We start from the raw sequence: 16,525 nt of genomic DNA, 5'->3' as shown, positions 1-16,525 counted from the left end.
ATTTCTCTTTTTGTTTTTTTTTGTTGTGTTTTTTTTTAATTTTTCTCTTTCTTTTCTATTTTATTTTGTGGCTTTCTTAGTTAAAAACCCAATTCTAACCAAACTATCCCTTAAAAGATTTGCCATTTTGAAACAAGAAAACCCAAATATTTGTGTGAATATTAAATGATGTGGGATGATGGGGGGGGAAAACGGGGAAATTTCAGGAAATTTGGATAATATTCATTTATTCCCTATGGATTCACTGATCCCTGGGGAGAAATGGTGGTAATATTGGAATTTTCCACCCATCTGGTGGAATTAAAAGGATGAAATCTCTGGATGGTGCAGCCTGGGGATGTTGCCAGGAGGAATTGATGGCTACAGAAAAAAAAAAAAAAAGGGATTGCTGGAACCAAATGGGCAAAAATCACCCTAAAAATCAACCAGAGATCACCCCAAAAAACCACTAAAATCACCCCAAAATCACTTAAAAATAATCAAAAAATAATTTAAAAATCACTCAAAAATCACCCAAAATAATCCAGAAATCACTCAAAAAAATCATCCAAAAATCACCCAAAATAATCAAAAAATCGCCAAAAATAATCCCAAAATCACCCAGAAATCACTCCAAAAAATCAGCCAGAAATCACAAAAAAAACCCCACTAAAAATCATCCAAAAATCACTAAAAAATCATCCCAAAAAATCACTCAAAAGTCACCCAAAATAATCCCAAAATAATTCAGAAATTACTCCAAAAAATCATCCAAAAATCAACCAAAAATCATCCAAGAATCACCCAAAATAATCCAGAAATCACTCAAAAAATCATCCAAAAATCACTCAAAAATCAATCAAGAATCACCCCCAAATCACCCAAAACAATCCAGAAATCACCCAAAAATCACCCAAAAATCCAATCAGTGGATTGGAGCAATTATTAAAATGTTTTAATGCGGTATCGATTTCCAATTTTTAATTCTATTTTATATAAACCCTGGCAAAATGCCAACAGCAGCTCCACCGTTCCCGTGGAAGGAGCCATTTCCACATCAGCCTAAACAGAAAACAACCTGGAAAATTCAGATTTTTTCCTCCTTTTCTACCTCAATTTTATTTGTGCTCGTGACCCAGCTCTGCTGTGGCTCTCAAGGAAATTAAATTTGGTTTTTCCAAAGCTGATTTTTCCCGGATTTCCAGGCAGAACCAGCCCCGAGCTGCTGCTTCTCACAGAGCCCCAATTGTTGGAGCCTCCCTCCCCAAACAGCCTCTCCCTTCCTCCCCTGCTGCTTTGCCCTGATAAATCTGTTTTCAGAAATAAATCCGTTTTCCCTGATAAATCCGTTTTCCCTGATAAATCCATTTTCCCAGATAAATCTGTTTTCATAAATAAATCCATTTTCCCTGATAAATCTGTTTTCCCAGATAAATCTATTCTCCCTGATAAATCTATTTCCCCAGATAAATCCATTTTCCCTGATAAATCCGTTTTCCCAGATAAATCTATTTTCCCAGATAAATCCATTTTCCCTGATAAATCCATTTTCCCAGATAAATCCGTTTTCCCAGATAAATCTATTTTCCCAGATAAATCCATTTTCCCTGATAAATCTATTTTCCCAGATAAATCTGTTTTCATAAATAAATCCGTTTTCCCAGATAAATCTGTTTTCCCAGATAAATCTATTCTCCCTGATAAAACTATTTCCCCAGATAAATCCATTTTCCCTGATAAATCCATTTTCCCAGATAAATCTGTTTTCACAAATAAATCCATTTTCCCTGATAAATCCATTTTCCCAGCTCAATAAAGCTCCTGGATCCCTGGAGCTGGGGAACCTCTCTGGCCAATCAACACTGGGAGGTTTTTTTGGTTTTTTTTTCCCAAAAAATTCTGGCCCTGCCCGTCTCCTAATTTTGGGAATTTCCTTTAAAGGGTGGAGAAAATCCCACACGGAGCCAGGTGGGCTCAGGGTCAGGATTTTACCTTGGTCATAAAAACCTGTGGGGTTTATTTTGGGATCTGAAATTAAAATTTTGGAGGATTTTTCCATCTCAGGGCAGCATCATCTCCTTTGCTCAGCAGAGGAGGATCAGGGTCAGGATTTTACCTTGGTCAAAAAAACCTGGTGGGGTTTTTGTGGGATCTGAAATGATAAATTTTGGAAGATTTCTCCATCCAGGGCAGCACAAACTTCTCTTCTCAGCAGAGGAGAATTCAGGGTTAGGATTTTATCTTGGTCAGAACAACCTGGTGGGGTTTTTGTGGCATTTTTGGCATTGGAAATGATAAATTCTGGAGGATTTCTCTATTTCCAGTCTCTATTTCCAGGCATAAAACTCCTTTCCTCAGCAGAGGAGAATTCAGGGTCAGGATTTTACCTTGGTCAGAACAACCTGGTGGGTTTTTTGTGGGATCTGAAATGATAAATTCTGCAGGATTTTTCCATCCAGAGCAGCACAAGCTCCTCTCCTCAGCAGAGGAGGATCAGGTCGGGATTTTACCCGGTGGGGTTGTTCTTTGTGGGATCTGAGATGATAAATTTTGGAGGATTTTTCCATCTCAGAACCATCTCCCCTCGTCAGCAGAACCGCGGCGCTGCAGGAGCCATGGAAGGGGAGGGATTTTTTTTCCATGGAAGGGGAGGGATTTTTTCCCCATGGAAGGGGAGGGATCGCTCCAGCTCCAAATCCCTCCCAAGGCGCCTTTCCAAGAGTTCAGGGGCCCCTCCTGAGCTCGGGATCAGCCCCGAGCTGGAGTTTTGTGATGCCGGGAGAGGGAGGGACCAGAATCAGATCCTGGTTCTGCTCCGGCGGGGAACAGCTTCGGTTCGGTGAGGTCGGGAATTGTCCTCCTGGAATTCCGGGCACTCAGGGATGCGCTGCTGGTCCTTTGATTCCGATCCCCTGGGGAATTCCTCCTGGCTGAAATCCTCCTTCAGCCTCCCAGGCTCTGCTGCTCCCATTTCTCCTCTCCCTCCTGATTTTTGGGGAGGTTTCTGTGGATTCCTTCTCTCTCTCTCTCCTCTCCTCCAGCTCATCCGAGCTCGCCCAGGGTTTGAGGATCGGACGCTTGAGGATTGGAATTGACACTTGAGAACTGAGAATTAATTAAGTTCTCACCCATCAGCAGCTCCAAGTTCTTCTCTCGGGGCTGATGTCAATAAATAACAATAATAAAAGGATGTGGCACTCAGTGCTCTGGGCTGGGGACACAACGCCTCGGTCTCGATGGTCTCGAAGGTCTTTTAGAACCTCAGTACTTCTGCCATTCTGTGCCCGGCCATTGAAACACTGAACGTTCACCAAAACGTGAAAAAACCCAAATACCCTCCGGGGGCGGGCGGCTCCGCGCGGCCTACAACTCCCACCAACCCCCGCGAGGCCTACAACTCCCACCAACCCCCGCGCGGCCTACAACTCCCACCAAGCCCCGCGCGGCCTACAACTCCCACCAAGCCCCGCGCGGCCTACAACTCCCACCAATCCTCGCGCGGCCCGGTGAGGCGTCCTGGCGCCGCAGGGCATGCCGGGAGATGTAGTCGCGACGGGGCGGGAAAACTGCACGTCCCAGCATGCAGCGCGGCAGCGAGGGCGGCGGGGCGGAGCGGGGCGGGGCCGGCGGCCCAGGGGGAGCCGGAGCCGGAGCCGGAGCAGTCGGCGACGATGTCGGTGCAGGTGGCGGTGGCCGCGCCCGCCGTGGAGCTGAAGGAGCTCGGCGGCCCCATGGATAAGGCGGCGGGGCCGCCGTGCGAGCCTGTGGGCGCTCACGCAGCGGCGCACGGCGTGGCGGCCGCCGCCTGCCCCGTGCCGGGCGCCGAGCGTGAGGCGGCCCCGGCCCCCTCCGCCGAGCGGCCTCCGGGCAGCGGCTGCCCCGGGCTGTCCTCGGCCGCCGGGCTGTCCTCGGCCGCCGCGAAGGTGCCGCAGGCTTCGGCCATGAAGAGGAGCGACCCGCACCACCCTCAGCACCGGCACCGCGACGGCAGCGACAGCAGCGGCAGCGCGGCCGAGGCGCTCGTGAGCCCCGACGGCTCCGTCACCGAAGCGCCGCGCACCGTCAAGAAGGTAACGGGGGCGGCACCGGGGGAGGCACCGAGAGCGACACCGGGGGCGGCACCGGGGGTGACACCGGGGGTGGCACCGGCAGCGACACCGGGACCCCCTGGCGGGGCCGGCCGGGACATCCTCACAGCGGGCACGGGGAACCGGAACCGGGGCTCGGCGTTCGGGGCTCGGCGCTGCCTCCGCCCGGCCCGGGGGTCCCCGGTGACGCCGGGGTGGCCGCGGGGCCGTGGCTGCGGTTTGGGGACGTGTCCTGCCGTGCCTGGGGGGTCTGGCTGCGCCTTCACACGCCGCGTGTGACATGTGGGGTGACACTGAGTGCCTTCACACCCGTTCCTGTCCCCCCCGGTGACACTGTGTGTGTTTACACCTCATTGCTGTCCCCTCAGGTGACACTGTGTCCCTTTACGCCTCGCTCCTGTCCCCCCCGGTGACACTGAGTGCCTTCACACCCTGCTCCTGTCCCTTCGGGTGACACTGGGTGTGTTTACAGCTCACTTTTGTCCCCTCGGGTGACACTGAATGCCTTTACACCCTGTTCCTGCCCCTCAGGTGACACTGTGTCCCTTTACATTCCTTTCCTGTCTCCCCAGGTGACACAAAATGTGTTTACGCCTCACTCTTGTCCCCTCAGGTGACACTGTGTCCCTTTACACCCCGTTTCTGTCGCCCCAGGTGACACAAAATGTGTTTACACCCCGTTCCTGTCCCCCCAGGTGACTCTGTGTCCCTTTTCACCCCGTTCCTGTCCCCAGGTGTGGCACTGTGTGATCTCCAGGGTGTGTGTGAGTTCACACCAGGTTCACATTCCCGGAGTTATCTCAGAAATTTGGATAAGATAAAAACCTGCCGGCAGCTCCCGGTGACGCTGGCCCACTGTGCAGGGCCAGGTGTGCCCACACCTGCGGGCTGGGGGGGGGCACGGTGGCTTTTGGGGTGCCAGGGTGAGTTTTGGGGTGCCGGGATGAGTTTTGGGGTGCCAGGATGGATTTTGGGGTGCCAGGATGAGTTTTGGGGTGCCAGGATGGATTTTGGGGTATCGGGATGGATTTTGGGGTGCCAGGATGGACTTTGAGGTGCCAGGGTGAGTTTTGGGGTGCCAGGATGAATTTTGGGGTGTCGGGATGGGTTTTGGGGTGTCAGGTTGGATTTTGGGGTATCGGGATGGATTTTAGGGTGCCAGGATGAGTTTTGGGGTGTCAGGTTGGATTTTGGGGTGCCAGGATGGATTTTGAGGTGTCGGGATGGGTTTTAGGGTGCCAGGATGGATTTTGAGGTGCCAGGGTGAGTTTTGGGGTGTCGGGATGGATTTTGGGGTGCCCCATCCTTGCAGCTGCAGCCCAGGATCGTGTGGATCCCCCCCAGCCCCTCAGGTGTGCACAGGTGCTCGCTGTGAGTCCTGGGCTGTGCAGGGAGGAAAATTCAAATTTCCCCGAGTTTTTAACGCCTGGAATCCTTCCTGTTGGAAATGCCAGGAGGGGGAATTGTCCCCTCTGAAAGTTTGGGGGGAAATTGGGAAATTCTGAGATGGAGATTTCACCTCCCCACTGCTGCACTTCCACCTTTTTTTGGGAATTTGCCTTTTTTTTGAATTTTCTCTTTTGGGTTTGCTCTAAAATTTCCTCTCCCTTTGGAAGGCCCGAGGTGAGTGAGGGGATTTGTTTCTGTGACTTCCCTGAAATTCCAATTTTTCCTTGGAAGCAGCACATCCCTGCAGGATGCAGAGTCTGGATCGAGGTTTTTTTGTGTCCCCCTAAAAAATTTTTTTTGTGTCCCCCTAAAAAAGGTTTTTTCACCCCCTATAAAAGTTTTTTTTCACCCCCTGCAATCCCTCCTGGGGGGTTTTCAGCTGCTCAGTAAAGCACATTTTCCCTCTGAGATCCTGACTCCCATCCCCAATATTTTCCATTTGATATCCCAATCCCATTTCTATTTTTGGAGACCCTCAGGGGGTTTTCCTGGTTTTCCTCACCCTCTCCATTCTTTTCTGGCTTCAACCACAAAAAAAAAATGAATTTTTCTCCTCTCTGCCTGCTCTGTCAGGGGTTACCTGCACTATTCAATACCTCGGCTTTATTTATTTATTTTTATTTTTATTTTTGCCTTTACTCAGAGTCAGGATGATTAAACCACGAATTTCTCATTTGGATTTTGGTTATTTATTAAATCTTATTTAAAGCACAGAGAGTTCTGCAAAGCTTTTAGCTGCCAGCAAAATGGAGCTGAACGTAGCTATTTAAAAGTTTTTTTTAATTTTATTTTTAAAGCTAAACATCCCAATAAAGAGCTAATATCTATATTATTTCTGGCCTCTCAAACCAGGCTTTTCATTTACCACATCCTCAAAATAAAGAAAATATTCGATATCCTGGCCTGACTGAAATAAAATCAGATTTAGGAACCATCCAATTGTCCCCGGGCCCGTGGGGCTGAAGCATCTGCTGAAAGGAGGTTTAGAACAAAAAATAAGATTTTTTTTTTTTTTTTTAAATTCAGATCTGACAGAAATCTGCTGAAATCGAGGTAAAAGTTGAGTTAAAATAGATTATTGAGTTAAAATAAATGGAATTTGTAGTGGAACTCTGGTTCTTTGGAGTGTTTGGTAGCAACAAAATCTCGATTTTTTTTTTTTTTTCCAGTTTATATAAATATATTTTTCTTGATTTTTATTTTTCATTTCCTCGGAATTCTAACACCCATCCTTGAGATCTGGCACCGCTAAATTGTGATTTTTTTTTTGCATTTTCTGGGACAAAAAGAGTTCCCAGAAAATTGCAGCCACTCTTTTCCCCTGGCCCTCATTTGAAATTTCCTTTTCTCATTTTATTTCTTTACCTGCCTTCGGGTGCTCTGATTTTTATTTTACCTTGATAAATCGGAAAACACGAAGTGATGGGTGGACTAAATGTATTTTAATTTATGGTTTTAGATATTTTTAATGTGTTTTAACCTGACTCACCTGGGCTGGCTCCGTTTTTGGGGTTTAAATGGATTTTTGGGGTGATCATTCATCAATTTAGGGGTGGTTGATGTTGGTTTTTGGGGTTTAAATGGATTTTTGGTGATGAGATCAATCATGGGTGGGATGGATTGGAAGGGACCTTAAAGCCCATCGAGTTCTGACCTCCCTGCCAATAGAAAAACTGAAATAAATATAAATATTTATTGGAATAAATTTTCGAATAAATAGATATTTATTGGGATAAATTTCACAATAAATAGATATTTATTGGGATAAATTTCACAATAAATAGGTATTTATTGGGATAAATTTCACAATAAATAGATATTTATTGGGATAAATTTCACAATAAATAGATATTTATTGGGATAAATTTCACAATAAATAGATATTTATTGGGATAAATTTCACAATAAATAGATATTTATTGGGATAAATTTCACAATAAATAGATATTTATTGGGATAAATATCAGAATAAATAGGTATTTATTGGGATAAATATCAGAATAAATAGGTATTTATTGGGATAAATTTCACAATAAATAGGTATTTATTGGGATAAATTTCACAATAAATAGATATTTATTGGGATAAATTTCAGAATAAATAGATATTTATTGGGATAAATTTCACAATAAATAGGTATTTATTGGGATAAATTTCACAATAAATAGATATTTTTTGGAATAAATATCAGAATAAATAGGTATGCACTGGAATACTTTTTAGAATAAATATTAGAAGAAAATTTCAAAGAAATAGATGCTTATTGGAATACATTTCAGAATAAATAGATATGCATTGGAATAAATTCAGAAGAAATTTCACATTTTGAGTGTATTTCATATTTTGAATGTATTCTGTATTTTGAGTGCATTTCAAATTTTGAGTGCATTATTTCCCATTTATTTGAGTGCATTATTTCCCATTTATTTGAGTGCATTTCCCGTTTATTTTGGGTGTATTTCCCATTTTGGGTGCATTTCCCATTTTTAGTGGCAGCATCAGCTGTTGCTGGGGTGGAGGTGAAGTTTTTTTGGGGGGGAGGTGAAAAAGGAGGGGGGAGGATTCAGGAATTTCTTTGCTCTTTTTGTGCAGCTGGGAGTGACTCTGGGACCTGAAATTCAATGTTCAGGGATAAACCAAATTAATCCCAATGCTGGGTTTTAAAAAAATAATTAAAAAAAAATTTAAAAAAATATATATATTTTTAAAAATTTTTTAATTTTTTTTTAATTATTATTTTGAGATCACTTCTCACCTGACCCTTTCCCTATTTAAGGCCTCAGTGAAGGGTTGGAATTTTTAGGAAATTCTTGATTCTGGATTTTTTTTTTTTTTTTTTTATTATTTCCAGATTTGGCAATGTCAATGCATCCAAAAATCCCTCCAGGTTTTTCCCAGAGCAGGAATTCATCCCGATGGAGCCACTGAGAAAATTCTGAAAATTCAGATATTTCATTGGTGCAGAATCAGCTAAAACCCAGGGGGGAAAAAAAAATGGAATTTTGGTTTAATTTTAAATCACAGCGCTTGGGGACATTTCTGGAGCTCTTTGGACAATGACTGCTCTGCTGGGGTGGCTCGAAAAATAAAATCAGAATTTTGGAAAATCAGAATTTTGGAAAATCAGAATTTGGAAAATCAGAATTTACCCAGGTGACAGTTGGGGATGAGAGGAGCTCAGGGTGGATTTTTGGGGAAATTCCTCCATGGGCAGGGGTGGAATCCTCACCCCTGGGGGAGATTTCAAATGAAATTTAAAATGATAAAAAATGAAAATATTTCTGTGCTCCCTTCCTTTGGTGAGGTGCAGAATCAGCTAAAACCCAGGAAAACCAATTAATTTCGGTTAAATTTTAATTTTTGGGCTCTAAGTGGATAATGAAATCTTTATTTCGTGGGGAGGTGACAAATGGCAGCGCTTGGGGACATTTCTGGAGCCGCCCGGGCAGTGAGAGCCCGAGTCTGTCCCGACCGGCCCCAGGCAGCGACCCCGGCACCCGAGTGCGCCAAAATTTGGGGACCCCTGTGTGCTCTCAGATTTTGGGGACCCCTGTGTGCTCTCAGATTTTGGGGACCCCTGTGTGCTGTAGGATTTTGGGGAGCTGTGTGTGCTCTCAGATTTTGGGATCTGCTCCCAATTTTGGGGACCCCTGTGTGCTCTCAGATTTTGGGGAGCTGTTGTTCCTGCTGGATTTTGGGGAGCCGTGAATGCTGCAGATTTTGGAGGTCCACGTGTACTCCCAATTTTGGGGAGCTGTGTGTGCTCTCAGATTTTGGGGACCTCTGTGTGCTGCTGGATTTTGGGGAGCCGTGAGTTCTGCTGGATTTTGGGGAGTTGTTTGTGCTCTCAGATTTTGGGATCTGCTCCCAATTTTGAGGAGCCGTGTGTGCTGCTGGATTTTGGGGAGCCACGTGTGCTCCAAACTTTGAGGAGCTGTTTGTGCTCCAAATTTTGGGGAACCCTGTGTGCTCACAGATTTTGGGGAGCCGTATGTTCTCCTAATATTGGGGAACTCTGTGTGCTTCAGGATTTTGGGGAACCCTGTGTGCTCACAGATTTTGGGGAGCCATGAGTGCTCCAAATTTTGAGGAGCTGTTTGTGCTCTTCAGATTTTGGGGAACCCTGTGCGCTCCCAGATTTTGGGATTTGCTCCGCATTTTGTGCTTTGCTGCCTCATCCCTGTGCCTCGAAATCCGCTCTCGGGGGATTTTTTTATGTGTTTTTGGTGGAAAACTCTGCATTTTTGTTGTGTGTGTTTGGTGGAAAACTCTGCATTTTGTGCTTTGCTGCCTCATCCCTGTGCCTCGAAATCAGCTCTCAAGGGATTTTTGGTGGAAAAGTCTTCATTTTTGGTGGAAAACTCCTCATTTTCTGCATTGCGCCCTCATCCCTGTGCCTCAGAATCAGCTCTCAAGGGATTTTTGTTGTTGTGTGTTTTTGGAAAGTTGAAGCTGTTGTGGATTTTGGGGGCTGCACCGTGAACACAGCGCTGTTACCTGGAAAGGCTGAGCCGGAGCAGAGCAAAAGGAATAAAACAGGAATTTATTGGAAGGGCAGGACAAGAGCCCGGCTGGGGCTGCACCCAAATCAAAGCCGAGGTGGATCGTGCTCAGGAGTTTCACTCTTGGATGAGTTTTGGTTCATGGCGGGGTCAATGATCCACCCACAGCCCCAGGTTATGAAGTCTCAGCCCTGGCCTGTCCCCCTGCCCTCGGATTTTTGGGTTCCCTTTGTCCCCGATTCTCCGGCCACAAAGGAATTGTTTTGTCACTGCCCCGTGGAGAGAAGTCACCAACCCCTCACGGGAAGCTTCAGAGTCACCCCCCCGAGATTGTGACAAATAAAAAATAAACCCCAAGGCTCGGGCGGCCCAAACCTCACCCGAAATAAATGAAAACCCAGGAGAGCCCAGCAGGCCAGGAGGGGCCTCGGAGGCGGCGCTGAGCCCAGGGGAGCCGGGATCCCCCCGGGATTTCGGGCTCTGCAGCCTTGGGGTGTCCCTGCCACGGCAGGGGTGGCACTGAGGGGACCCTGGGGTCCCTTGTCCCCCACCCTGGGCCGGGACAGGAGTCCCGGAGCGGGAAACCCCCCCGGGCCTGCCCGTGAGGGGACGGCTGGGACTGTGGGGTCAGGCCCCGCAGGGCCGGGCCCGGGCGGTGTCGGTGCTTTTTGGGATTATTTCCAATTCCAGCAGGGATGAAATGGCCACCCCGGCTGACAGCTCACATTTTGCTGTCCCTGCTCGATTATTCCCCGTGCCTGGAGCCCGTGCAGGCGTCCCCAGCCCCAAGGGATTCATGTCGCGACATCTGAACACCTCAGGGATCCCGAGCCCTTGGCTCCAGGAGATCTTTGGAGCTTTTCAAAGGGAACAGCAGCCCCCAGATTTATTTAAAAAAAAAAAAAAAAAAAAAAAAAAAAGGGCTTTTAGTTCCTTCTAAACCTTTTTTTTTTTTTTTTTTTTTTTGTCTCCAATAAAACGGGCGATGACTCAAACACCCATAAAAGCGTCTGGCAGAATTCTGCAGCTCTGAAGTTGTGCAGCGCGTTACTTAGAAATGTCATTTTTTTTTTTTTTTTTTAATTTAATTTTTTTTGTTTTTTGTGGGAGTCTCTCGGAGCGAAGGGGGGTTTGTGTGAGTCAGGGCAGAGCTGAGCCAAGGAGGAATTTTTGGGCGATTCCTGCACGAGTTCTTTGCCATTTCTTGGGGTTTTTTTTTCTGCTCTCCCTCCTCCCTCCCCCCTCGGGCTGACTCGGAGCGCCGAGAACTTTGTGTTCTTTGCTTTTCATTCTTTTTTTTTTTTTAATTTTTAATTTTTAATATAAATAAACCGAAACACTTTGTGGTTTCTGTGCGGCACAAATGACCGCGGATGAGTCACGGCGCTGCCCGAACATGTCAAATCATTTTTTGTAATTATTTTTATTTTTAATTTTTTTTGGGGGGTGTTTTTGAGGCAGCGATTCCCACTCGGTTCCAGCCAGAGCTGCCCTGGGGGCTCAGATTTGGGATTTTGGGGTCGGGAATTTTCGCTTTTTGGGGTCCCTCGGGGGGAGGTCCCGGCCCGGCCAAAGCTTTGCTGATCCTGGCCCGCCTTTGGTGCTTTTTATTTTCTGATTGGGCTGATTTTTCTCTTCTCTTTTTCTTTTTTTTATTTACCTGCTTTTTCTCCTATTTATTTTTTTATTTAGCTGATTTTCCTCCCATTTATTTTTTTATTTACCTGATTTTTCTCCTATTTATTTTTTTTTTATTTACCTGATTTTTCTTCTGTTTATTTATTTTTATTTAACTGCTCTTTCTCCTGTTTATTTTATTATTTAGCTGCTTTTTCTCCTCTTTATTTATTTTTTCTTTAGCTGCTTTTTCTCCTATTTTTTTTAATTTACCTGCTTTTTCTCCTGTTTATTTTTTAATTTACCTGCTTTTTCTCCTGTTTACTTTTTTATTTAACTGCTTTTCCCCCTGTTTATTTTTTTATTTACCTGATTTTTCTCCTGTTTATTTTTTTATTTACCTGATTTTTCTTCAGTTTATTTTTTTTATTTAGCTGCTTTCTCTCCTATTTATTTTTTTATTTAGCTGCTTTTCCTCCTGTTTATTTTTTATTTACCTGATTTTTCTCCTCTTTATTTTTGTATTTAGCTGCTTTTCCTCCTCTTGGTTCTCTCTAATCCAAAATTCCTGCTGCCTCAACCAATTGATCTGAGCTTTAATTTCCCCCTAATTAAAAAAATCTGCTCAGCTTTTGGGATTATTTGGATTAACTGGGTGAAGAATTCCTCAAGAATTGATTTTCCCACTGGTGGCTTTGGCTTGGCCCTGCTCGTTCCATCCCATAATTCCCATTATTCTTTAATGAAACACTGAGGAAAACTTGGATGGAATTTTGGGATCCTGAATTCTGGCTTTCCCATCTTTGGTTATTATTATTATTATTTATTATTATTATTATTTTTATTTTTATAAATAAATGGAATTTTTGTGCTGGGAAATGGGAATTTTGTGGTGGAAAATTGAAATTTCTAGTGGGAAATGGAATTTTTGTGGTGAGAAATGGAATTTTTCTGGTGGAAAATGGGAATTTATAGTGGGAAATGGAATTTTTGTGGTGGAAAATGGAATTTTTGTGGTGGAAAATGGGAATTTATAGTGAGAAATTGAATTTTTGTGGTGAGAAATGGAATTTTTGTGCTGGGAAATGGGAATTTATAGTGAGAAATGGAATTTTTGTGGTGGAAAATTGAAATTTATAATGAGAAATGGGAATTTTTGTGCTGGGAAATGGGAATTTCTAGTGAGAAATGGAATTTTTGTGGTGGAAAATGGGAATTTTTGTGGTGGAAAATGGGAATTTTTGCGGTGGAAAATGGGAATTTTTGCGGTGGAAAATGGGAATTTTTGCGGTGGAAAATGGGAATTTTTGCGGTGGAAAATTAATTTTTGCGGTGGAAAATGGGAATTTCTAGTGAGAAATGGAATTTTTGTGGTGGAAAATGGAGTTTTATAGTGGGAAATGGAAATCCTTTTTCCCTTTTTTCCTTTTTTTCCCTTTTCCCCCTTTTCCTCTTCCAGTTCTTTCAACAACAACAACAACAACAACAACAAACCTTTCAAACCAAATTTCTCCCTCAAAATAAAAAAAAAAAAAAAATTCTGGGAAAAAAAAACTTTGTGGCCGTCAAAAGCTGACACGGGGAAGGTTTGGATTTATAAAAAACCCAAAACTCGGTTAATCAGGCAGAAAAAACTTATTTTTAATCCGATTTTGCCCTTTTATCCTTTTTTTTTTTTTTTTCCTGAAAGCATCAAAAGCCAAAATTTTTGGTGGTGCAGGGAAGGGAGGGATCAACGTGGGGTGAGACAGAAAGGCAGTGAGGAATTTGAGTTTATTTTTATTTTTTATGTTTATTTTTTATTTATTTTATTTATTTTTATTTTTATTTTTTATTTTTATTTTTAATTTTTATTTTTAATTCTTATTTTTATTTTTAATTTTTATTTTTATTTTCTTTGTTTTTATTTTTAATTTTTATTTTTAATTTTATATTTTTAATTTTCTTTATTTTTAATTTTTTAATGTTTTTTTTTATTTTTATTTTTTAGGGGGTCTTTAAAATTATTTTTTATTTATAATTTTTTTTTTTATTATTATTTTTAAATCCATCCTTTTAGGGACTGATTCTCTCCAATTCCATCCCATGTCAATCCCTGGGTGTTTTTTTTTTCACACAATAATTTCTCCTCCCTGCATTCCCAGGAATTTTTTAAAAATTTTTTAATTTTTTTTTTTTTTTTTATTTTGCCCAGGGAAATTGTGGATTCTCCATCCCCTGGGGTAGGGGAAGGTGGGGAAAAAAAACCCAAAAAACTAAAAAACAAAACAAAACCAAAAAAAATCCAAACAAACAAAACAAACAAACAAACAAAAAAAAAAAAGACCAAACCAAAAAACCCCAAAAACCACAAAAAAAATAAATAAAAAAAAAAACCCACCCCAAATAACAAAAAAACCCAAAACCAAAAAAAAACCCCAAACAAAACACAAAAAAAACCCCAAAAAACCCAAAACAAAACCAGAAAAAAAACAAAAAAAAACCTCAACCCCCCCCAAAAAAAACCCCCAAAAACCCCAAACCAAAACAACCAAAAAAGACAAACAAAAAACAACAAAAAAAAACCCCAAAAACAAAAAACCCAAAACCAACCAAACAAAAAAACACCAAAAAAAAAAAAAAAAATTAAAATCCCTTCCCACCCAAACCATTCCATGATTCTCTGATGCAACAAAAATTTGATCTTGGGCTGAGGAAAACACAGAAAATGACAGAAATTTGGGGGTTTTTTTAGATTTATTTTTCTACAGAGGAATTAGAGAATTTTAGGGACTCTCAGCTCTGCAGGGAAAGTTGTGGTGTTGCTGGAAGGGCTAAAAATGTCAATAATTTTATTTTTATTTTATTTTATTTTATTTTATTTTATTTTATTTTATTTTATTTTATTTTATTTTATTTTATTTTATTTTATTTTATTTTATTTTATTTTTGCTGAAAAAACGGATTTATTGGATAATTTACCCAAACGGAGGCTGAAGAAATGAAAGTGGGGGAAGGGAAAAATTTTAATCTTTGTGAGAAAAAAAAAAAAAAAAAAAAAAATATATATAAATCTGCAGATTGGAATGGTTGAAATGAGCAGAAAAATTCCCTGAGCACAACCCGGCAGAGAGGGCACAAAAATCCCACAAAGATTTGGGGTCAGCCTGGACTGGGACACGGGAAAATCCTGCAGGAACAGGGGCCTGGAGTGGGGGAAAAAATGGGAATTTGGGGGGAAAGAATTCCCAGAAAATCCCTGGAATGTCCCAGGAAATGTTGGACACTGGGAGAGGATTTCAGGTCCCTTTTCCCCTAAAAAAATCCTAAAAACCTCAAACCCAAACCATTCCCAAATGATTCCTGGCTGGGCTGGAATTCCCAGAAAATTCCTGGAATATCCCAGGAAATTTTGAACACTGGGAGAGAATTTCAGGTCCCTTTTCCCCTAAAAAAATCCTAAAACCCCAAACCCAAACCTTTCCATGATCCCACCCATTCCCAGATTATTCCTGGCAGGGAAGGAATTCCCAGAAAATCCCTGGAATATCCCAGGAAATTTTGAACACTGGGAAAGGATTTAAGGTCCCTTTTCCCCTAAAAAAATCCCAAAACCCCAAACCCAAACCATCCCCAAATGATTCCTGGCTGGGCTGGAATTCCCAGAAAATTCCTGGAATATCCCAGGAAATGTTGAACACTGGGAAAGGATTTAAGGTCCCTTTTCCTATAAAAAACCCCAAAAACCCCCAAAATCCCAAACCCTTCCGTTCCAATCCCACCAATTCCCAAATTTTCCCAATTAATTTTCCCGGGGTTGACAAATCCCGAATTTTTCTCCCCCCCCCCCCCCCCCAAAAAAAAAAAAAAATTCCCAAATAAAATCCCGGAGTTTGGGGCAGCTCCTGGAAACCTTTTTGGGATCCCGGATAAAATCTTGGAATTTTCCAGGATATTCCAGCTGCAGGCAGAACGTGACTAATGGAGTGGGAATTAATGGTAATTAATGGTAATTAATGGTAATTAATGCTAATTATCCCCTGCCCATCCCGGCTCCTCTCCTAAAAATCTCCCCAGGGATTTTCCAGATTTTTTTTTGATTTTTTTTTTTTTTCTGGGTAAAATCATGGAACAAATTAAAGATTTTTGTTAATTTTGGCCGAATTTCCTCGGAATTCCCCCCCCCAAAAAAATCTTTCCCTGGGGGTGGTGGCTGCGATTTGGGGCTCTTTGAATCCCCAAAAATATTCCCCCAGAAAAAAAAAGAAAATTTTTCACATTTTTCCCATAAATCCAAAAGAATCGTGGTGAGTTCATTTAAAAAAAAAAAATCAGATTTTAGCTCCGAGTTGTGATTTTTTTAAATTTTTTTTTTTTAATTGAGCTGAACGTGTGGAGCACGGGCTTGGTTTCCAGAGTGATTATTTTATTTAATTTTAATTTTAATTTTAATTTTTTTTTTCCCTAATTATTGTGTGTTAGTAACCAGAGCAGATGGGAGTGGGACCACAGGATGTGGAAAAGCTGGAAAAGGACTCCAAGTCCTGCTGGAAATTCTGTTTTTTTATATTTTTATTGTTATTATTCTTTATTCCTGCCTGCAGGATTTTAATTAAAAATAAAGATCAAAAATTCAGATAATTCAAATCAATCAGGGCTGCTTTTTTTTGGAATTTTAAATCTACAAAAAATAAAAAAATTAAAATCAAAATTCAGATCATTCAGGGCTTCTTTTTGGAATTTTAAATCTATAAAAATAAAAATAAAAAATTTAAAAAGTCAGATAATTCAGGGCTTCTTTTTTGGAATTCTAACTCTATAAAAATAAAAATAAAATTAAAAAATTCAGTTAATTCAAAGCATTCAGGGCTTCTTTTTGGAATTTTAAATCTACCAAAAAAAAATAAAAAT

General features: G+C 42.1%; 1 protein-coding gene across 1 annotated transcript in view; it reads left to right on the top strand.

Moving 5' to 3' along the window:
* The first annotated feature begins 3,635 nt into the window (after nt 1-3,635).
* The window catches only part of AHCYL2 (adenosylhomocysteinase like 2), a 41,592-nt gene continuing 28,702 nt past the window's right edge, over nt 3,636-16,525 (top strand). Inside the window, exon 1 of the mRNA XM_014890774.2 lies at nt 3,636-4,049. Within this exon, the coding sequence (XP_014746260.1) occupies nt 3,651-4,049 (399 nt within the window). The 5' untranslated portion in view covers nt 3,636-3,650. The remainder of the gene's footprint in view (nt 4,050-16,525) is intronic.

Source organism: Sturnus vulgaris, chromosome 5 (genome assembly GCF_052056855.1).
Source record: "Sturnus vulgaris isolate bStuVul1 chromosome 5, bStuVul1.hap1, whole genome shotgun sequence".
In the NCBI taxonomy this organism is placed as follows: domain Eukaryota; kingdom Metazoa; phylum Chordata; class Aves; order Passeriformes; family Sturnidae; genus Sturnus; species Sturnus vulgaris.
The sequence above is the reverse complement of the archived record's forward strand: the minus strand, read 5'-3'. Positions and strand labels throughout refer to the sequence as shown.